General features: G+C 35.8%; 1 protein-coding gene across 7 annotated transcripts in view; it reads right to left on the reverse strand.

The window, feature by feature from the left end:
* The window catches only part of LOC309843691 (uncharacterized protein), a 560,969-nt gene that overhangs the window by 167,811 nt on the left and 369,272 nt on the right, over window positions 1-23,886 (reverse strand). For all 7 annotated transcript variants that reach the window (XR_014300283.1, XR_014300284.1, XR_014300285.1 and 4 more), the window contains one exon: window positions 15,175-15,220. Coding sequence is in view for 2 of the 7 variants with exons in the window: in XM_082689341.1 (XP_082545467.1) it covers window positions 15,175-15,220 (46 nt within the window). In the remaining 5 variants the exon portion in view is untranslated. The remainder of the gene's footprint in view (window positions 1-15,174; window positions 15,221-23,886) is intronic.

The following is a 23,886-nucleotide window of genomic DNA, read 5'->3' on the forward strand; positions in this document are numbered from 1 at the left end:
TAGCCACCTAAAACCCATTTAATTCTCAATGAAAAAAAATGCCTTCTCAAACCATGTTTCTTTCTTTGGTTACTTAAACTTTCTATAACTGTTTTACAGTGTTAGAAAATGAAATCATTTTTCATGGTTATGCTAATTCATATGAACGTGACATTAGACAAAATAGGAGCTGAGTTATACATTATTAAGATAAAATATTTAATTTATTTCACTCCCATTTATTTTTATGTTACTGGCATTCTTTCTGATGAGCTAATGCAGGAAAATATTGCCATGGTTAAGTGAGTTAGATCACAGAAAACTTCACACTTGGAGAAGCTTGTTCTTAAAGTGAATTGGGCACCATAAAATTAAATTTAAAAAAATCTGATATGAAAAGTAGAATCCTGAATGCTGAGTAAACTTTATTCATGTTTTTGTGCTCATATTTGAACAAGGCAAGCTTGAAAATTTATGAATCAAAATATAAAGCAGACAGTTGAAAAATAGAATTTGTAGAACTGGAACAAATACCAAGATATGGTTGTTCTTCCTTTTGTTTTGGAAATACTTTTCCTAGACTTTAGATCCTTGTCTTTCAAAATATGAGGCATCTATTAAATAAGTCATCCCACACTAATATTCAAAGACATTAAGCTTTATCGGTGAGACTTCTGTCTTCTCTAGTTCTACATTTATACTTTCATGTAATTCACTAGCTCACCATGGCTTCAAGTTCTTTTCACTTCCTGCCTTAAATATGTGGCAGAGCTACTCTATTTACATCGATGAATTAACTTGCACTTATATCTTTATACTAATTATACTCAAATCACGATCTTTATTCTAGGTTTTCCTCTTAAGGGCCAGATTTATATATTCAATAGTCTACTTACACAACTAACTGAATGTACTCGAAACACGTCAACCTCTCAATATGTTCATAATTGACCTCATCTTTCCCCCAACCTGCTTTTTTTTTTTTAAAGATTTTATTTATTTATTTGATAGACAGAGATGACAAGTAGGCAGAGAGGCAGGCAGAAGGCAGAGAGACAGGCAGAGAGACAGGAGGAAGCAGGCTCTCCATGGAGCAGAGAGCCCGATGCGGGTCTCAATCCCAGGACCCTGGGATCATGACCTGAGCCGAAGGCAGAGGCTTTAACCCACTGAGCCACCCAGGCGCCCCCCAACCTGCTTTTTGTACTCAGTTAATGGCATCTTCATTTCCCAATCTTTCTCTCAAATCCTGGGAGTTCTCTAGGAGGTCCAGGTTATGTTAACCTTCCACACATGAATGCTGAAATCTTGTCAATTTGATAGCAAAAATATTTCCTGAATAACTTACACAACTATACCTTCTCTCATTTTTCTCTTTTTTGATCACTCTTCTTTCTTGACCCTTTTTACTTGATCGATTTACTTAGCTTTCATGGCTGCCAAACTTCCAGATACCTTACTAAAATGTAAATCCATGCCCATTCTTAAATGTATTCATTTGCTCTCCATGGTCTAGCCCACACTGGCTTGTCCTGCTTCTCCCCAACCTACCTTCTGCATTCCTAAAACCATATCATTATTCCTTAAGCGTGTTATCCTGGTCATTGTTAATTGTTTATGGTACCTGAACTCCCTTTTCCATCTTTTCAGTCTTTCTAACTGTTCCAATTTCCTCCAATATCCCTCTTCTGGGAAGCCATACTTGAGGTTTTTTGTTCCAGTTATGGCTCAAAGCCTATCCTCTGCACTCTTAGGTCTGTGGTCCATCCCTCTGAGGACAGATGATCTCACTTTTGCCTGTGAGTCTAGAACACAGTATACGATATGTTGATAAAATCCACAAATGAAAAAACACTTAAATAGATTAAAATAAATGATGGGAAACCACCTGTGTGCTTTATAAGTTTGGACTGTTAAATACTTCTGAATTTTAAAACACTCTACTTACATTCATATATTTTGGATCCTGTGTATTTTATAGAGTTCAGAGAAATTGACTACTACAAGTTAATATCTGTGTTAATCATGTTCAGAGGAGAAGGAGTGGCATCACATAAATTTTGTCTACCTCTTTCATAAAAGATCATCCAAAAGGGTAATTTGAGAAAATCATAATTTATTCATCCACTACTTTGCCATTCTGGCTTTTCCATCAACTGGGATGAAAAAAAAAATTACTGAGCAGGTATTTTGGTTGAAGTTTTAGGGACATAATGACAGCTGTGCTGTTAATGTCTCCATTTAGTTGAAATCCTTTGGTTTTTGGACTGCTATATGGAAAAACTGAGTTTGTGGCAGAGAGACTGAAGGATAAGTATTGCCTTCCAACTGACTCCCCACTTTGAGTTTCACTGCAGGTGTTTGAGTTGACTGGAGATCTAACCTTCACAACAACGATTTGACTATATGGAGAGCTCAAGAATCTTATTTGGTTTCTTTGGGCATCTTAAAGCAGAAGATGCTGGAAGGGCAGTGCTGATAAGACTTAAGTCCCTGAGGTTTGTTGTGAAAAGGAATAAGAGGTAATAGAACTATCACAGGATGACAATGAGATAAATACTGGTTAAAGTTTTCCCTTTTTGCAGTATATTACTCTGTAAACACACAGGTTTATAAAATGCTAGTTGAATGGTAAAGTATATTTTATACATTTTTCTCTGAAACCACCAAAACAGGAAGTAAGTTTTTCCTTTCTAATAATAGTAGAACATGAAGATATGCCCACAAGCAAGGCAAAGCAAAAACTAAGGCGATTATAAGGGTAAATTAGGTACCAAGTTGTTTCTGCCTCAATCATCCAGGGAACTGAAACTGAAACAAGTTCAGTCCTGTGACTGGCACAGTTTTCCTCTCAGCTCCGGTAGTAGAGACGCAGGACATTTTTACTAGTCTGGAACCAGGTTGAAGCTACAACATTTTTCTCTGTCTGTGGTACACTTTGAAATACGGAATGAATTACTAGAGGTTCAAATGATATATTCAAGCAATAAGTTAATTTGACAGCAATAAGTTAATGAGAAAATAAAGCTTTCACACTATTCTGTGCAGACAGAATAGACACACAGTTCTCTTGCTGTATAGGCATAACTGTAATACAAATACATAAATACACACAAAAGTAGATACGTACTTTTCTCCAGTTTTGACCTTCTCTCTTTCTCAATGGGCATCTCAAATTCAATGTCTAAAACTGGATTCTTTTGTGGTCTCTCCTGCTTTCCAAATACTTACTTATCCTCGGATATACCTTCGCTTAATTTAGGATATCACTGTCCACCCAGGAACCCAAGTCATGAATAAGGAATTGCCCAAGCTTTCATCCTTTCTCTTCACACTGTGATTACTCCTCCCCCTTCCACTGCCCATTAACTGAGAAGTTCCACGGATTCAGTTTCTCAAGGAACTTCTGACTCTCTGCACCAACGGACTCCATCCCTTCCTTTATTGCTTTCCATTGGGTCTTTGTCTTTTCTTGCTTACATTAGTGAAATGGACCCCTAATTAGTATCACTGTGTCTTGTCCTTCTTTCCTGCGCTCAGTCATCTATAACCATGTACCATACAGTCTCACAATGTCATGTTTCTATTACCCAAAGATAAAGCCTGGGGCCTTAGGATTGCAGAGAAATGTCTCCATCCCCTGACTTCGACTTAAAGTTTCCATTCTCCCCACACACGCCTCTGCTGTATCATTTGTATTTCACTGCAGAGGACCACAAATCTTCCCCTTCCCCCTACTAAGGATTGCTATTTTATATTTCCATAATTTTGCCTAGTTCTTCTTCCTAGAGTTGTGTTTCTCTCTGGTTGGTCAGCTAGTTCAAATTAATTAGATTTTTCATTCACTCCACAAATATTTAGTAAGCACCAACAATGTACCAGCTAGTGAATTAAATTCCAAGTACCAGATTGTTTTCCTTCCCTATCCTGCTTTTTAGCTTTAGTATAGATTTCCTCAAGACCCTTCACGGGCATCATCTCCCCAAGACACCTGAGAGGCTGGTCTATCGCGTCTTTTGTACCCATAAATATTCCGAGGAATGTCCAATCACTACATGGGAAACATGCTTGCTTATCGGTCTTACCCAACACACTGTGGTCATTTCAGTGCAAATTCTTGTCTCTTCTTTTCATTTCCTGAGTCCACTGTCTGGTCAATGACTATTCCTTAATACATATGTTTTGAACTGAGCTGAATGTTACTAAGATTGACGATTGCCAATGTACATTAAACTTAATAGAATTCTTTCAGGTCCCTCCCACCATCATTGTTTTTTATTCTCATGCTATTCTTTCTCTCATTGTTTTTCCTCTGCTATCTCCTCCTCCTCTCTCTTTGCTTAACTATTTGGAAAACTGGGTATAGGCTCCATCATCAAGAGGTGGTATTAACATTGCCCACTTTGGGGGTCAGAGTTGCTTATTTATGTTTTGCCAACAATGGGAATTCTAGGTTTCAGGTGGCCCAGAGAGAAGATGAGTTCGGAAAGGAAAGGGAGAACAAGAAGGTCTTCTGGAGAGGGGAGTGCTACTGGAACCAGTGCTCAGAACGCAATGGAATCAGATGTGGGAGGGGTTCTTATCATCCAGGATTGGAATCAGGGACTGTTACTGTCTTTTGATACCCATTCAACACACACGAGTGTGCACACAAGTACACACATATAACACAAGTATACTTTTGTACTTCATTATGCCTGAATGGCCCATTTCTGTGCTTTACAAACTAGAAATATCCTACTCAATCTACAGGTTCCAGGTCAAAATCCATTCTATTCTAGCTCATATTTATCCCACTCTATTCTGATGAGAACTACAAAAACTGTTATAAATGAATATATATATAGAGAGAGAGTCATTTATATATATATTTATATACATATATATTTATATATATTTTATATATGTATTTATATATATTTATATACATTTATATATATAGTCATTTATAACATTTATATATAAAGATACATATAGATAGATATAGTCATTTATAACATTTTTATATATAGTCATTTATGGATATATATTTATATATTTATATATATATTTATATTATATATAATATAATATATATTATATATTTATATACATTTATATATAGTCATTTATAACATTTATATATATATAGTCATTTATAACAGTTTTTGTAGTTCTCATCAGAATAGAGTCATATATATATATATATTTAAGGGGGAGAAAGAGAGAGAGCAAAAGTGAATGGGAGTACAAGAGTGCCATGAGTTGGGGGAGGGGCAAAGGGAGAGCATTTCAAGCAGACTCCCCTCTGAGTGTGGAGTCTGAGACAGGGCTTCATCTTAGGATGCTGAGATCATGAACTGAGCCAAAATCAAGAGTCAGAAGCTTAGCCAACTGAGCCACCCAACTTAGCCAACTGACTACGTTTTTAATGTCTAACCCATTGTGAATAAAAGATTATGGTAAATACAATGTAAAGTAACTATTAGATAAATGAAATAAGATACGTGGATAAAATATATCCAATATTTCACTTTAGAATTACTAGATTAAGCAGAGGTAGAATTACTTTGTCAAAATGCCAGAAAGGTTTCTAAATGTTTATTCCCAATTTCTCTACTTATTTCATCATAATCCAGAAACAGCATGTAAACTGGAAACAGTCCACAGACCATGCTTTGAAAAACACTGCTCTAGGGAAACTAATATTAATTTACATAGTAACCAGTATATGCATACTCACTAAGAACAGAGGAAGACACCAGAGCGTGGCAGGGTGTGTTTTGTTTGTTTATTTGTTTTCTTATTTTGGACATGTTTAACATTTTTCTCTTTAAGTTTTGAAATATTTACTATTAGCATTACCCAAGTGATTCAGAGTCAGTTTCCCAGTAAAAGTTTTCATACAATTCATTCCTCACTAGCATTTATTAAACATAGGCTACATACCAGACACTGTTCAAGATGCTAAGATCCAAATTTATGTAAGCTATGGTCTCTGCATCAGACAAATAAAAAATAAAGGTCATTCTAGAAAACAATTAGAATGTAATCTTCAAAAATATCAGGGCCATGAAAGTTAAGGGAAGTCTGTAGAACTTTTCTACATTTATGGAGATGAATAAAACATGATTACTGAATGAGGCACATCATTCAGAAACAAATTCTTACATTCTAAAGGATAGTAGTTGAAATTTATTTGAACAACCAATAAATCTTGAATGGAATCTGAGGATTCAATGGCAGTGATATATCATTGTTAATTTCCTGATGTATTAGTCAGCTCAGGCTTCCATAACAAAATATTATAGGCTGGGTGGCTTAAGCAATGGGAATTTACTCCTCACAGTTCTGGAGGGTGGGAAGTCTAAGATTAAAGTGCCAGGTAATTCCCATCTTTGGTGAGAACTCTTCCTTGCTTATGCCCTCACATGGCAGAAAAAGGGAAAGCAAGCAAGGCCTTTGGTGTCTCTTCTTACAAGGGCACTACTCCTATCATGAGGGTCCCACTTCATGATCTCCTCTAAACCTACTTAGCTCCCAAAGGCTTCTTCTTTAAATATCATTACAAAGGGAATTAGGGCTTCAACATTTGAATCTGGTGGTGGGGGTGGGGATAACTGAGTCCTTAGCATATGAGATTGATGACTTTTATGTGGTTAGGTGAAAAATGTCTTTGTTTATGAGCAGACACAGCCTAAAGTAATTTAGGGTAATGGGACAGTCGGTTGGACATTTACTTTCAGATGGTTTTCCGTGCTGTACTTACAAATTTCCTCTAAGTTCATGATTGTTTCCAAAAAAAGTTTTAAAGATATCGTTTCTGATCTCAAGATTCTTAATTCTATTTGGGAAGAGAGATAGGTAAGCACTGTAATTAGATACCACTAACTGCAGGTGAAATGTGTGGTAATATAAGAAAGTATTGAATTAGCAGAGAGAAGGGTGAGTTTGTCTGGAAGGAAAGCAGAGAGACTTCAAAAACAAAGTAAATCTTAAATAGGTCAGATTGGAAAACAAACCAGGGTCCATTGGATCCATGTTTACTTTGTAATAATTATGTGACAGGATTTGCACATTTGATATATATTTTTGCCATGAGTTTGACTTCCTTTTGATCTACCATCTCTTTTCATCATTTGCTTTTTAAGATTCATAAAAGATAAATGTTTATAAAAAATTTGAAATAAAGGAAAGATAGTATTAGATTAGCAATAGAATGTAAATTGGGATCAGATAAAAGTGTCCAAAAAATGATGTTTCATAGCCATAATCCTTTAACATATCATAATATATTTTAACACCTTCTGAGCTTCCTTGGTTCACTCTTGCTTCCCCTTTCCTGGTCTTTCTGGCCTCTGAAATGCAGAGATAGATTGGAAAATACTTATCTGGTAGGTCTCCATATTGGCACTATGACTATGTCCCTCCTTAAAATATTATATTAAATTTCTAATAGACAAGGGAGAACAGGGTTGGAGTGTTCTTTAATTTCTCTATTTCTTATAGAGGTCTATGGCTCATTTATTCATTGGTCAATTATTTACACTTTATTTAAGCAAAGGTAACAAATTGCCTACCTAAGGCACATCTTGACTCCTTGTACGATTTCCTTTTTATTTTTTCCAATTAAAAATTTTTGATCTAACACTCAAAAACCATAAGATTTTACATAAAAATTCCAGGGTTCAACTCTTTATACCTTTAGAAGTTATGGCCCCCAAATGAACAATTGACTAGAAAATTTGACTAGAATGAGTAGAAATAGCCCTTGTATGTTGAGCTTATGATCATCTCTTCCCCCGTTCATAACAATCCTTATTTTCTGATACTGGTTTGTTATATTCACTTTTGTTGTATGTGTGAGTCCTGAAAGTTCTTGCATATTCAACCCCGGCCAAACAGATAACAATGACTGGGAGACCTTTGACAGCAAAGAGAACAAAATTATGCATTTGAAATACTAAGTTTCAAGCTCCAGATTTAAAAAGGTCAGCAATGAGCTCAAAAGAAATTTTTTGTAGAAAAGACTGACCATGATCCTTTCCTCCTTCCTGACTTGCCCAGTAAAAAAAGGAGAATGTGAAATCAAAGTTGGGGCTATTCAGATGAGGAGAAAAACTATTGTGCACTTGGCATTACAGTCAGTTTCAAAAGAGACTTTTATACGCACTAATTCTTAATTTTTCTGTAATGGAAATTGTTCTTGGTAAGTCTGTTCAGATATTTGCGATTTATATTACCATTAAGTTCAAACCAATATGGAATCAGCGATTCCTTCAAAAATAGTCCCAATTATAAATAACTCTATTTTTCCTGGTTGAGACCAAGTTAAAGATTCATTTAAATGGCATGAGTAGCAACTTGCATTATACAAAGTACTGAAAACAATACTCCCTTTCTTCTATCAGACTTCACATAAAGAATTCTTCTACATATCATTTGGATTTCACAAATAACCATCCATATTAGTCATCCAGAGTCAACTTTATTACTATCTTAATGATAATAAAGTTTTACATATGTATAATGTTTTAAACCTAACAAGCTGTTTTTAAGCTCATATGAGGTAATGTATAAGTTCACAATGCAAATTTTTTTCATATATTCATAAATATATTTCTTAAATATTTGGCTTATAGGTATGCTTTTGAGCATGAATACCACAGGAAAAAACCATTAAAATTTGATTTAAAATAATTTTCGTTATATCTCAAAAGCCATGTGTTTATATTATTTCATCTCATCCACCATAAGCACTAATGATTATTAATTACAGAAATAATAAAAAGGCAGATAGTCACACCTTATAAAATTTGGTAACATTAAACATTTCTGCCTGATTCCTCCCCTTTCTCACACTTCAATACAATTTAACTGAAAGACCATTTATGCAGCAACTACTGGGTTCAAAGACAAATAATACACAGTCATTACCTTCTATGAGTTAACAGCTTAGTAGGGGAAAAAGATACATGCAAGATGAATTTTTATAAATGACATAATGTGATGGTTTCTCTTTCTTGCCAGTTTTATGGAGATGTAAAATAAGGGGTAAGAATGAGGATGAAGGGAGGAGTCTCTTTGAATTCATAGGAAGGAGGTGTCATTTGGGTGAGCCTTGAAAACACAAATGGAATTTTAGTTTTATACACCTATGACACAGTTGCATGAACTGCTATTATTAGCTTTCCTTTCCCCTGAACTTTTATGTCCACTTACCTAATAATATTTTTATGCTTCTTTACTGTAATACTTTTTCTTCACTCATTAATTTCCTAATTCAGTGTACAAATGGGAATTATTCTTTTGTATGCCTGCCAAAAGTGTTATTTAGAGTGACTTTCCCACATTCTATTTTAAAGCCCTACTTAAAAAAGAAAATTAAATAAGATATCTAGGAACGAACCATGGACCTAACTAGAGCTGTGAAAGACCCTTCCTCTGAAAACTATAAAACACTGATGAATGGATTGGAAGAACAAATATTAAGTTATGTATACCATCCACAGCAATCTACACATGTAATGCAATCCCTATCAAAATATCAACAGCATTTTTCATAGAGCTAGAACAAATGATCCTAAAATTTTTATGGAAACACAAAAGACTCCCAGTAGTCAAAGCAATCTTGAAAATGAAAAGCAAAGCTGGAGGCATTACAATACTGGACTTCAAGTCACATTACAAAGCTATTACAATCAAAATAGTACAGTACTGGCACAAAAAATAGAAACATAGATCATTAGAAAGGAAAGAAAACCCGGAAAAGAACCCATGACTACATGGTCAATTATCTTTGAAAAAACAAGAAAGAATATCCAATGGGGAAAAAGACAGTCTCTCTGACAAATGGTGTTGGGAAAACTGCATAGCAACATGCAAAAGAATGAAACTGGACCACTTTCTTATACCATGCACAAAAATAAATTCAACATGGCTTTAAGATCCAAATGCGAGACCTGAAATCATAAAAATCTTAGAAGAAAGCACAGGCAGTAACTGTTCTGGTATCAGCCATAGCAACATTTTTCTAGTTATGTCTCCAGAGGAAGGGAAACAAAAGCAAAAATAAACTACTGGGATTATTGTAAAGTAAAAAGCTTCAGCACAGTGAAGGAAAAAAAGATCAATAAAACTGAAAGACAGCATATGGAATGGGAGAAGATATTTGCAAATGACATACCTGATAAAGCATTAGCACCCAAAATATAGAAGACTTCTAAAACTCAACACCTCAAGAATGAATAATCCATTTTAAAAATGGGCAGAAGATGGGGCGCCTGGATGGCTCAGTGGGTTAAGCCGCTGCCTTTGGCTCAGGTCATGATCTCAGGGTCCTGGGATCGAGTCCCACATCGGGCTCTCTGCTCAGCAGGGAGCCTGCTTCCTCCTCTCTCTCTCTGCCTGCCTCTCTGCCTACTTGTAATCTCTCTCTGTCAAACAAATAAATAAAATCTTAAAAAAAAAAAAAAATGGGCAGAAGACAGGAGAGCCTGGGTGGCTCAGTCAATTAAGCATCAGTCTTTGGCTCAGGTCATGATCCCAGGGTCCTGGGATCGAATTCTGAATCAGGCCCCATGCTCAGGAGGTAGCCTGCTTCTTCCTCTGCCTCTGCCTGCCACTCCCCCTGCTTGTGTACTCTCTCTCTCTCCCTCTCTCTGACAAATACACAAATGAAATTTTAAAAATAAATAAATAAAAATTAAAAATGGACAGAAGACATGAATAGACATTTTCCCAAAGAAGACATTTTCCCAATGGCTAATGGGTGCATAAAAAGATGCTCATCATCACTTACCATCAGGGAAATGCAAATCTAAACTACAAGGAGATCACCTCACACCTGTCAGAATGGCTAAAACCAACAACACAAGAAACAACAGGTGTTGGCAAGAATGTGGAGAGAAAGGAATCCTCTTACACTGTTGGTGGCAAGGCAAACTGGTATAGCCACTGTGGAAAACAGTATGGAGACTCCTCAAAGAGTTAGAACTACCCTACGATCCAGGAATTGTACTAGTGGGTATTTACCCAAAGAATACAAAAACAGTAATTCAAAGGGATACATGCACCCCTACATTTATAGCAGCATTATTTATAATAGCTAAGATATAGAAACAGCCCAAGTGTCCATTGATAGATGAATGGATAAAGAAGATGTAGTACATACAATGGAATATTATTCAGCCATAAAAAAGAATGAAATCTTGCCATTTAGAAAGATGGATCAAGCTCTAGAGTATAAAGCTAAGTGAAATAAGTCAGTCAGAAAAAGACAAATGCCATATGATTTCCCACATATATGGAATCTAAGAAACAAAACAAATGAGAAAGGGAAAAAGAGAGAGACTGAGAGAGAGACAGACCAAGAAACAGAATATTAACTATAAAGAACAAACTGATGGTTACCAGAAGGGAGGAAGGGTAGGAGAATAAGGAAAGCACTTTGCAGAGTACCAGGTGATTAAAATAAAAACTTAAAAAAAAAGGTTCGAGGGTCTATTAAATAAATCGTGATACATCAGAAAAAGTGTTAACACGGGGCCATTAAGAAGGATGAAATGGATGACTTAAAAGCATGTCTACCACAAAAATGTTAAAAACGGAATCATGTATTCCATTGTGTATATATACCACATATTCTTTTTTTTTTTTTTTTTTAAAGATTTTATTTATTTATTTGACACAGGGAGAGAGAGAGAGATCCCAAGCAGGCAGAGAGAGAGAGAGAGAGAGGCAGAAGCGGGCTCCCTGCTGAGCAGAGAGCCCGATGCGGGGCTCGATCCCAGGACCCTGAGATCATGACCTGGGCCGAAGGCAGAGGCTTAATCCACTGAGCCACCCAGGCGCCCCATATACCACATATTCTTGATCCATTCATCTGTTGATGGACATCTAGGTTCTTTCCATAGAAGATGTGGTATATATACACAATGGAATACTATGTAGCCATCAAAAGAAATGAAATCTTGCCATTTGCGACAACAGGGATGGAACTAGAGCGTATCATGCTTAGCGAAATAAGTCAAGCAGAGAAAGACAACTATCATATGATCTCCCTGATATGAGGAAGTGGTGATGCAACATGGAGGCTTAAGTGGGTAGGAGAAGAATCAATGAAACAAGATGGGATTGAGAGGGAGACAAACCATAAGTGACTCTTAATCTCACAAAACAAACTGAGGGTTGCTGGGGGGAGGGGGGTTGGGAGAAGGGGGTGGGATTATGGACATTGGGGAGGGTATGTGCTTTGGTGAGTGCTGTGAAGTGTGTAAACCTGGTGATTCACAGACCTGTACCCCTGGGGATAAAAATATATGTTTATAAAAAATAAAAAATTTAAAAAAAACAGAATCATGTATATAGTATGAAAGTGAGATAGGGAAGCTGAAGGGGATCCATTGTAGAAAGTCCCCATCTCTGCTGTTTTTCTGCAAGGCCCCATTTACTCACATTCCATATTTCGCCTTTGAATAAGCCAAAAAACCTCTGTTTCCACTTCAAGGGGAAGGCAAGAAGGGTAATCATTCTCTGAGTTTTGTCTTAGGCCCCAAAGACCCAACAACACTTAGGAAGAGCCAGATCCCAAACACATTCCAGGATATTAGCTTTAAACAAACCTTAGCTGATGCTGGCATCAATACCTCTACCTTCAGTAATTTATGGAATAACACCTATTGTTCCCCCTGACACTTCCTCTGATTAGACCAGCCCTGAATTCTTGGAGGAACATACACCCTACACCCTTTTCCAATATAAACCCCTAGTCCCAAGCAATGATAAAGCTTATCCTACTTTCCTTTCTGAATCTTCTAGACAGTCCATCTGCTATTCTTTTCCTCTACATTGTTCAATAAACTCTGTTTCTACTTTCTCTGGCTCATATTTGATTTCTATCCTGTGTTCAGCCAAGGAGACTCTTAACTGGTCCTGTGGGATGATTCTTTGGGTCCTCAGACCCAGCCTGACTTCAAAAGCATTATGCACTCATGGTAATATTGATGTTTATATATATAGAGAAGAATGTTACCCACATAAAAAAAGAATTTGGCGGGGCGCCTGGGTGGCTCAGTGGGTTAAAGCCTCTGCCTTCAGCTCAGGTCATGATCCCAGGGTCGTGGAATCGAGCCCCGCATCGGGCTCTCTACTCGGCAGGGAGCCTGCTTCCTCCTCTCTCTCTGCCTATTTGTGATCTCTATCTATCAAATAAATAAATAAAATCTTTAAAAAAAATAAAAAGAATTTGGTGGATGCAATGTCCCACCAAAACATTTAGCACTAACCTACTTTGAGGGAAATAGTGCTTTCTATTTAGTGTCACTCTTAATTGTCTGATTTTAAATAACTCAAACAAAAATATTTACATTGAAAGAAGTACAAAGTATACACTATCCTTTTTCCCATTTTGTAAATAGAAAAAAAGCTGACACTTTTTAACTCAGTAGTTTAATTCGATAACTCTTCAATAATTTCATGAATGAGCAATTTAATTCAGGATAAACTAGAGAAAATGTTAAAATGATAAATTCCATAAAGATGTAAATTCAAATTATTGAACAATCAATTCCAGTGAAGAATGATAATTCTAAAAATTATTTTTATGTTAAGTCAGAATTCTAATTTTATTAGAATTAAAGCAGAAATAGTTTTTCATCAATAACCAGCAAGGCTCACTATTTTCTGTCAATATATCAAAACACTGGCAATAATTGCCTAAAGATGAAAGCCATAAATGTAACAAATTCATGAATCTGCTTTATAACTTTTCAATGCTTTAGTAACTGGAAATCATTTTTTTTCTTTGAATGTACAGTAGGCAACATATGAAAATTAAATAGAATCATAAAACCTCGACCACTTACAGAAAATGATACAATGCTCCATCACAAAGGCAACTACAGATTGAAACATAATTTAACCACTGGAAAAATAATTTCTTTAGCTATGACAATGGCAGTATATCGCAGTTGGTTTCACCCAGAACTACACAAGACATTCTTTTCCATCAATGAGGCCTGCCACTCTTCACTCAACCACACTCAACCAAAAATAACATGCTCTTTCCACGTGGAAAATGAGCAGACACACATTTTATATTCCTTATTCTACTGCATTCTCATTTCAGTTCAATAAGTGGACAGGAAAGATATTATTACATGTATTTACAGGTAAAGAAACTTAGTATCCCAGAGGCGCCATGCTTTGCCAGCCACAAATCACATGAGCAGTGAGCAAACAATTGTGTACAAACACACACAGCAAGCATAAGAGATCATTAACCAAGGTATAAATAAATGCAACCTGCCTTGCCATTTTTAGGAGAACTTTCTGACTCCTGGCCCACTGCTGGCTTTTATGTTATCGTTGTTTTGGTTTTTGTCTTACATCTTTAATCTGTACTGTTCTGTCTCTTTTAGACATTGAGCAATTTGTCCTGAATTTAGAAAAGAGGTACTAGAATGAGGGAGTGGGAGGTTGACCTACATCTGAACAATTTGCATATGATTCACCACAATTAAACAATTTGGTTTGAAATAGCTACAATTAAGCTATTATCAGAGAAGTATTTACTAGAGGAGAAATTCTAAATTTATCTTCACGTAGGTCCTAGCCAAGAAAGGGGCCACGTTTTCTGGCACTCTTTTTAAGTAAAGCGAGTAATGAAGTAAATTCTTCCAAATTAATATTTATATTACTAAATCACTGATGGCTAATTATGCTTATGCTTACTTTGGTTGTTTCTTTAAAAATCACAGGTTTAAAATACTCCCCAAAATGTCAAATTAGGGTAGATAAGACAATTTCAGTTGCTAACAATATTTTATATGTATTAATACACATAAATATACATATTAAAAACTGCCTTCTTGATATATGGAAATTGCATATGGTATGTCTAACCACCCTAAAATTATGGAGAGGGTATTATAAAAATGTAAAAGAAAGAGTTAGTTCCATCTACTGTAAACATAAAATATGATAATATACAACAAACTGTAGTAGTATATAATAGTATGGAAGAAAAATTCAAACTGATTAAATACTATGTGTTGTATGATAACAATTTTGGTGAATAAGCAGATGTAATAAACTTTTCAGTTATTTAGAATAAGCAACCTCAATTCTAGCTATGTCTGAATTGATGAATACATTATTGCAACAAAGCTAAAACAAACACAACGTATTTTATAACCAGAAAGGTTCTTTTCCTACCTTTATAGGTGACTGAATAGGTCTCTTATTAATCTTCAAGGATGCCCTAAAAAACAAATGGGAAATTGATGAGATAGAAAGTTTTGACGTTATTACCAACACTGAGTGTCAGTAGACTCTTTGCTGGGGGGCAGGCTATTTACTGTGGCAAGGCATTGGTTGTTCTTTCCACAATATACATGAGTAGCAGTGCTGAAGGTGACATAGGACACACAAACATCAGAATGAAAACATTATGTGTGGACTGAGCATTTTTGCTGTCTAGGGTTGTAGAGTAGGGTTGTAGTGAGCATTTTTGCTGTCTAGGCTGTAGAGTAGGGTTGTAGTGGGACTTGTTCACAACTATTAACCTCTTTAGTAATTTTACTACTGACAATTGGTAAAGGTGGCAAGGAAAAACTAAAATTGCACCATGTTGCTAAAGACAACAACTATATAACAAAAAAAAATTACAAAGACTTCCAGATTTAATAATATCTTTTTTATATCATTAAAAGTATAGGTACTAGGACACTTGGTTGGCTCAATCAGTTGAGCATCCAACTCTTGATTTTGGTGCAGGTCATAACCTCAGGATCATGGGTTGGAGCACCCCCCACACCCCCTTGCCCCTTTTCAAAGGGCTCTGTACCTAGCAAGGGGTCTCTGCTTGCGATTCTTTCTCTTCTCCCTCTCTCCCTGCCTGTGCTCCCCTTTTCTCACCGCCATAGGAGAAAAAATATGTATATAATTCCATTTTTGTGGATATGATCACAACACTTCAGCCTGGAGTAAAATCAAGTCCTACATTTTAGAGATTTCAGAGAGATATTACCTGGCATAGGAAATTGCTGTAAGGAAATTCTGGTGCTCTTCATTAAAACAGAATTGGTCTTAGAACTAAAGGGCAATTTAAAAATCAAAATACAACTGACAGAATGGGAGAAAATATTTGCAAATGACATATCAGATAAAGGGCAAGATTCCAAAATCTATGAAGAACTTATCAAACTCAACACCGAAAGAACAAATAATCCAATCAAGAAATGGGCAGAAGACATGAACAGACATTTCACCAAAGAAAATATCCAAATGACCAACAAACACATAAAAATGCTCGACATCACTTGATATCAGTCAAATCAAATCAAAACCATGATGCGATACCACCTCACACCAGTCAGAATGGCTAAAATTAACAACTCAGGAAATAACAGATGTTGGTGAAGATCTGGAGAAGAGGGAGCCCTCCCACACTCTTGGTGGAAATGCAAGCTGGTGTAGCCATTCTGGAAAACAGTATGGAGGTTCCTCAACAAGTTGAAAATAGAGCTACACTAAGACCTAGCAGTTGCACTACTGGGTATTTACCCCAAAGATACAAATGTAGTGATCTGAAGGGGCACGTGCACCCAATGTTTAAAGCAGCAATGTCCACAATAGCCAAACTATGGAAAGAACCCACATGTCCATTGACAGATGAATGGATAAAGAAAATGTGGCACACACACACACACACACACACACATTTTTTGTATATTGTCTTCTGAAAGACTTTTTGTAAAGTACTGATCTATACTAAAATAAGTAGTAATGAAATCATTCTCTTTTGCTTCCCGGCTAGACTTCTTTTTTTTAAATATATAATCACATGTGGCTCTTAATTAATAAAATGCAATTTTGGTAACAACAACAAGGGCTTTTAAGTGTTTGCAAAAGACAATAACCTGTGGCCCAGATTGTTTTGGTGTTCACAGAAACCTCTTTATTTTCAGAAGGTGCAATAACAGAATCAACATTACACATGCATAGAATCTACTTCTGTTCTTAGGACCTAGAATTTTAAGAGACTGGGGACTGAGCAAGCAGGAATGAATTAGTGGTGGGGATGTTTTCTTGTACTGTAATTGCAGAAACAGCTTGCGTGTGCCGCAATGGAAGCTCATAGTATCTCAGTAGGATACCTCTCCCCTTGCTGGACATACTCAGTGATTAATTCATGTTCCTTTGCAAAATGTCAAAAAGCAAGTGTCAGAACTTTGGAAGGTACACCAGCTATAAGAAAAAATTTTTGATAAGATATGTTTCCAAAATGAGAGATTGAAATTACTTAAGAGTTTGCAGTAGATCAGCTAAAGTAGCTAGTTACTCTAAGAAGACAAAGCATTGTTTAGTAATAAGATGTATTTACTGGATTTTATTATGCCAAATTTTTGATATGGCTTTAATCATGAAGAAGGAATGCAGAGACAATTTTTTTTTTATGTGCCAAAGTTTGAGCAACTAAATCCAACCATATTTAAGCCAAATAAAATCACAGAATGAATTACCAAGAAATAAGTTATTTGAAATTTCAGTCATCAGTCAATTATAGAGTGGTTCTACATTTTTCTACAAGAAGCCATATGACTATATTTCAGCACTCTTATTTTATAGATCTATAAACACACACACACACACACACACACACACGTACACACCATAGTGGGTGGGCACAATTATGTTGTATATAAGCAAATATGGTTAAATACTGAAATATACACTTCTACACATTATGTATTTTATGTTCTCAGATAAGCTTGACTAGGGACTAGGGTTTTGGCTTTTTAATATCTCTAAAATCAGGTAATTATGATAAATAAACATGTCTACAAGTTTCAAAGTGACATACATGGTACAAATGACTGCCAATTTAAGGCAAATTACCATAATGTAGAAGGCGAGATTTTGTAGACATTTGGAGAAGGACAAAGAAGTAAATGTCAAGCTACTATTTTTAATATAAAATTAATTAGAAACTCTTCTTGCTCTCTATTCTTCTCTTCCACTGAAGAGACTATTTCTTATTAAGATGCTAACAAAAACACTAAAAACATTTCCTGTTTTAGAAAAATGTAGTTTAATCAACCAAGAGAATTTAAAATATTGTATAAATGTAGTTAAATTTTCATTGCTAAAGGCTTTCATTCTTCCATCAAAATAGGAGGTCACAGCAAGGGTATATTCTGCAAAGAGACCAAGTTACTCAATGCATTTGAACAAGTAGAGCAAAATTAGACCTTGACATTTCTACAGAAGTATATAGGAGATACCAACTTTATAAAGTCTACACTATACACCTCTAACATAAAATAAGAATGATTTTTATAATGAACATTAGCACATTATATTTAACATTTATTAAAATAAAATTTAAAATATTGTTAAAAGCTTTGAGAGAGAGAAAGGGTATGCATGTGCCAGTGGGTGGGTGGGAGCAGAGGGAGAGAGAGAATCTCAAGCAGACTCTCTGTTGGGCATGGAGCCTAGAACCCTGAGGTCATGACCTGAGCTACAATCAAGTGTTCGGTGCTTAACCAACTGAGCCACCCAGGTTCCCTAGTTAAAAGCTTTTTGATGGTCTAGATAAGTCTTCTTATTTTGTAGACCTATAAATGAATTAAGGTATTTACTATAATATAGTATTTATGAATGAAGTATGTTTTATTATCATAGTATATGTTTTATTATGATTTCATTAAGCTTAGTACAGCAATTCAAGGAAGAGTGAGCATTAAAAATGTCACATTTTAGCTCTGAGGTTCCTTTATTGTTATTCTACAGGACTCACATTAGTTAATTAGGGAAGGTTACTAAAACTCTTGTTCTTACAGTCTGTTTACCACAAAAAGTAATTAATTTATAAATAAATACATACCATGAAAAATGGTGGTAGGTGCTATGAAGGTGCTATGAAAGTAAAGAAATAAAGCAGGAAGGCAGGAAATGAGGAGTTGGTGTTAAGATTTTAGATGAGGTGGGAATAAATATAGTTATATTTAATGTATATTCTACTAGTATATTTTTACTTGAAAACCTATATTCTTCTATTTAGTCAATGAAGAAAAATAAATCCAAATTAGAATATAAAACTGAATTCTTTAATATTAAATTTTTTACATTAATTATTATCCAAGCTTAGGTATTTGTTCATGGGAGATCAATGTATTGTTTGCCTTTTACACACTCTATCTTTTCTTCTATACCCACAATCTGAATGATCTAGTTCTACACTTTGAATCTAAGTTCAGGGTAGGGTGCGAGTTATGTCAGTCTCTCAGTTTTGGTCAGTTTAATAATTACACCAGGAAGTTGTGGTTTTGTTAACAGCACACAGATTATTCTCACAAAGGGGTATCTAAGACCCAAAGCTATTATAGTATTATAACCCTCTTCACTTCCAAACAATCATAAGATGATTTAAATCATTATAAGCCACTCCTGACCTTTAAAAGCCAAACTTCCTTGCATGGTGCTACATAGCATGATTTGAGAATAGTTCCAATGGTAACTTCATGTCCGAGGAATTTGAGCCTTTTTCCCCACAAAGGCTCAATTGGAGAAAACGATATGACTGGTTTTCTGCCAGAAGACCTGCTATAGAGATTGATCTCTAGTGATTTTTTCTTTTTCTTTTTCTTTTTTTTTTTTTTTTTTTTTTTTTTTTGCCAAGCGACAGTTGGAACATGCCCATTAGATTGTTCTAGAAGTGTTCTTAAGCAACTTGCAGAGGCCCAGATGAGGTCTTGTCATTTGATCTGAGAAAAGCAGCGATGGCATCCCAATGACAGATTGTCATGTTTGATACTTTTCTAGAATAAAAATCTCCATGCAAGTAAAATGTGCTATACTTTAAAATCTCACAGATCTAGGAAGTGAAATTTTTAGCTATGTTTATAATATACATGACAAAGTAAGTTTCATGTCATTTATTAAAAACACATATGCCAATACCCTCTTTAAATGTACTTTGTCTTAGAATAAATGAAATTTGCAGTATTTTATTCCTACAAATATCTCAACATTTGTTGTAGAAAATACAAAAGAACTGATACTTTTCATTAAGGGAAGGTTACTAAAACTCTTGTTCTTACAGTCTGTTTACCACAAAAAGTAATTAATTTATAAATAAATACATACCATGAAAAATGGTGGTAGGTGCTATGAAGGTGCTATGAAAGTAAAGAAATAAAGCAGGAAGGCAGGAAATGAGGAGTTGGTGTTAAGATTTTAGATGAGGTGGGAAGATTAAGAAACACAGGAAGGGAAAGAACACAAAAGGTCACACCAATTCTTGGAGGCTATCATCAGTCACCTTGGTTCTACCATTATGGATGTTTGAGACTGAGATTCTTCTTCTTTTTTTTTTTAAGGATTTTATTTATTTATTTGACAGAAAGATCACAAGTAGGCAGAGAGGCAGGCAGAGAGAGAGAGAGGAGGAAGCAGGCTCCCCGCTGAGCAGAGAGCCCGATGTGGGACTCGATCCCAGGACCCGGAGATCATGACCTGAGCCGAAGGCAGCAGCTTAACCCACTGAGCCACCCAGGCGCCCCTGCGACTGAGATTCTAATTCATGTCACATGTTATCTTTCTGAAAAATGGGAATAACAACCTACACTTCGCAAATTTTTGTAACGCACAATTGACTGCAAAAATATAGGTAAATATCTGAAAAGAAAACACAGTGGTTTAAGAGAATGCACCAGAATGGAACTTGGTGAATTTTCTATAAGACACCATCCTAGGCCACTTCCATGTAGGAATGAAAAAAATTAGTATTTTCCTTTTATACATAAGAAACAGATACTTAACTTCCTAACGTCAAAAAGCCCGTAGGGACATAGACAGGGTTTTGATCTGGGTTTCTGTCACTCTGAAGCCCAGTTCCTGCAGCTCCACCTAAATGACCCTCTGAAGGCCAAAATACAAGGTTCCTTCTGCCCTCATGTCACTTCTCTCCATTTTTAATATCTTGTGTAATAACTGCAATACTTGCTGTTTCTTCCATATCTTAAAAGTCTTCAAAGCATGTTCCTTAATTAGTTATTGTCACTCTTGGGGCACCTGGGTGGCTCAGTGGGTTAAAGCCTCTGCCTTCAGTTCAGGTCATGATCTCAGGGTCCTGGAATTGAGCCCCACATTGGGCTCTCTTCTCAGTGGGGAGCGTGCTTCCTCCCCACTCTCTCTGCCTGGCTCTCTGCCTACTTGTGATCTCTGTCTGTCAAATAAATAAATAGATAATCTTTAAAATATTACTTATTGTCACTCTTATAAAAGTTCTTAAGTAGGTATTGTTCAATAAAGTGAAGGAAAAGATGGTTATATGATCATTATGTAGCTTCGTCTAATTGTTAGTGAGGAAGGTGGCACTAAAGCTTAAGTTAGGATACTATGAATCATTTGTATTTCTACTGTATGGTACTACTTTAAATTTGAACTAGAGAAGTAAGACAAAAGCTCTCCAAATCAGAAATGCAATTCTCTTTTTCCTCTGGGGATGATAAAAATAAAAGCATTAGAGATCAAATCCCCCATTTCTGGTATTAGCATCCTCATAATGTATCTTTCATCAACTTGTTCTACTCATCATTTAGGTCCCTGGCCCCAAACATATTAATTCAATCAATTGTGCTTTGGGGACATATGAGTTGATACTCAATCAGACTTGACAAATTCCACCAATGTTTTGCAGTTGCATAAAAATATGTATGATTCAGTTTATTGTTTATATTATCCATGATTTATTTTAAAAGTCAATGTCAGTATTAGCTATACATTTTTTCTCTCTCAGAATTCATGTATAGGTATTACAGTCTAGACACAATAATTTGTTTCCATAGTATGAATACAGAGCTTCAGATGCTCCAAAGATTAAGATTAAGAGCCTACCATGAGCCAGGAGGATAATTGCTCTTGTTTTATGATGAATAGAAGGCAGTTTATTGTATGTGGTATCAACTTGAGTTACTTAAATTAAATCTAAGTTCCTCTGAAATTTATTTCTAGGTCAATAAATCACATTAGACACTGAGGGAAGTTGGTAGCTCCATTTTCTAAAACTAAAGAGAATGGGTCAATAACTACATTTGACTAAACCCATATTGTCTATCTGACAAACAATGAATCTCATTAGTGTAAGAGGTAGATCAATTAAGTTTTGTGGAAGATGATAAAACACCAGGGGAATAATATCAAATCAATGAAAAAGTTCCAAGTCAGAAAAAAATATTCAAAAGACGATTCTAAACCAGTCTGTCTTTTGAATTGCTTGGCATTCCTTTATATACTCATATACTCTCATCAAGAGTTTATCTTTACCACTCTCCCAGGTCCTCAACAGTAGCAAATCACTTAGAATATGTTTCCTGGACAGAAGATACACAGTACCTCCAAAATCTTCTGTTTACTTACCACTGATATTTGAATTTTAAATCCCCTTTTTGGCAAATGTATAAACTTCCAATTCTCAAATGACACTCCAAAGAGGTATTTTTATTTTGCTTTGCTTTGTTTCATTAATAACATGTCCTCATCCTCCCCTTGTTCTTCTGACTTTTGTCTAGGACTTCTTGACTTTGAAGTATTAGAAGCCTCAAAGTTGGAGAAAAATCATAAATATTGCATGGATACAAAAGGAAACTGGACAATGGCATATAAGAAGCTACTCACTTACACAAAAACCCATTTATCTCCCCAATTAACTTGTGAGTTACCAAAATTTTCAAAGCCATTAGAATCAAGGTGAATGCCCAATCTTCACCAAAGCTATATGCAGGTTGCTAAAGGTACAGCACAAACAATGATAGACAGATCTCAAAATCTATAGTCAGTGAGCTTTCATTTGTAGATGACTGCAAAAATTTCTCCAACCTCTAGATTTCAAGTTCTCCATGCATAAAGATCTGTCACTCCCATGTCTCCCAGTACCTAGCATAGAGTCTGGCAAACGACAGATGCTAGCTTAAAATTTCTTAAATATAAATTCTTAAATTCTTCAAATTGCAGACTCAATCCTATACTCCTACTCATGCTTAAACCCCTTCAATGCCTTCCCATTGCTGTTAGAATAAAGACTAAAACCCTTCACAGAGTCTACAAGCACCTTCTGGTTTAGCACCTTCCCACTTCCCCAGGCTTGTCTCACATGAAACTCCTACCTTACTGTTGGTGCTAACCTAGATTTTTCTAAGACTTTGTAGACACCAGCCTTTTTCCCACTGACTAAAGACGTATGCTTTATATAATTATTTTTAAAATGCTTCAAAATGCAAATGTACAGAAGGATCAAAACTTATAAAACAGGCTGCAGGGGTGCCTGGGTGGCTCAGTTGTTAAGCGTCTGCCTTCGGCTCAGGTCACGATCCCGAGGTCCTGGGATCGAGCCCTGCATCTGGCTAGAAGACTGCTTCTCCCTCTCCCATTCCCCCTGTTTGTGATCCCTCTCTTGCAGTCTCTCTATCAAGTAAATAAATAAAATCTTTAAAAGAAAATAAAGCAGGCTGTAAATATCCAGCCCAGATTAAACAGACATTACCATTTTGCTATGCTTGCTTCTGTTATCCTTTTTCCCTATTTCTTAAAAAAATAAAATAGAACATAGTCCACTACCTCATTTCACTCAAGTGTCTTCCCAGAACAGGACATCTCTTGCCACCAAACCGGAAATGACATCCCTTCCTAACATTTACATCTTGTTTTGCCTTAATTTTCAGAGCAGTGATGAACACCTAAGACATAATATACTTCTTGCTAAAATGTTTATTATATGACTCCCTTTCTAGAATGTGACCCTCACGCTAAAGAAATACCTTACTGTTGCCCAGTTCAACCCAACACATCCCCTTTCCCTTCTCCCCCACATACCCGGAACTGTCTTAGGTTGGCACGTGTGTTTGCTACTGGTGGTTTTAC

Source organism: Mustela nivalis (genome assembly GCF_964662115.1).
Source record: "Mustela nivalis genome assembly, chromosome: 1".
Classification (NCBI taxonomy): Eukaryota; Metazoa; Chordata; class Mammalia; order Carnivora; family Mustelidae; genus Mustela; species Mustela nivalis.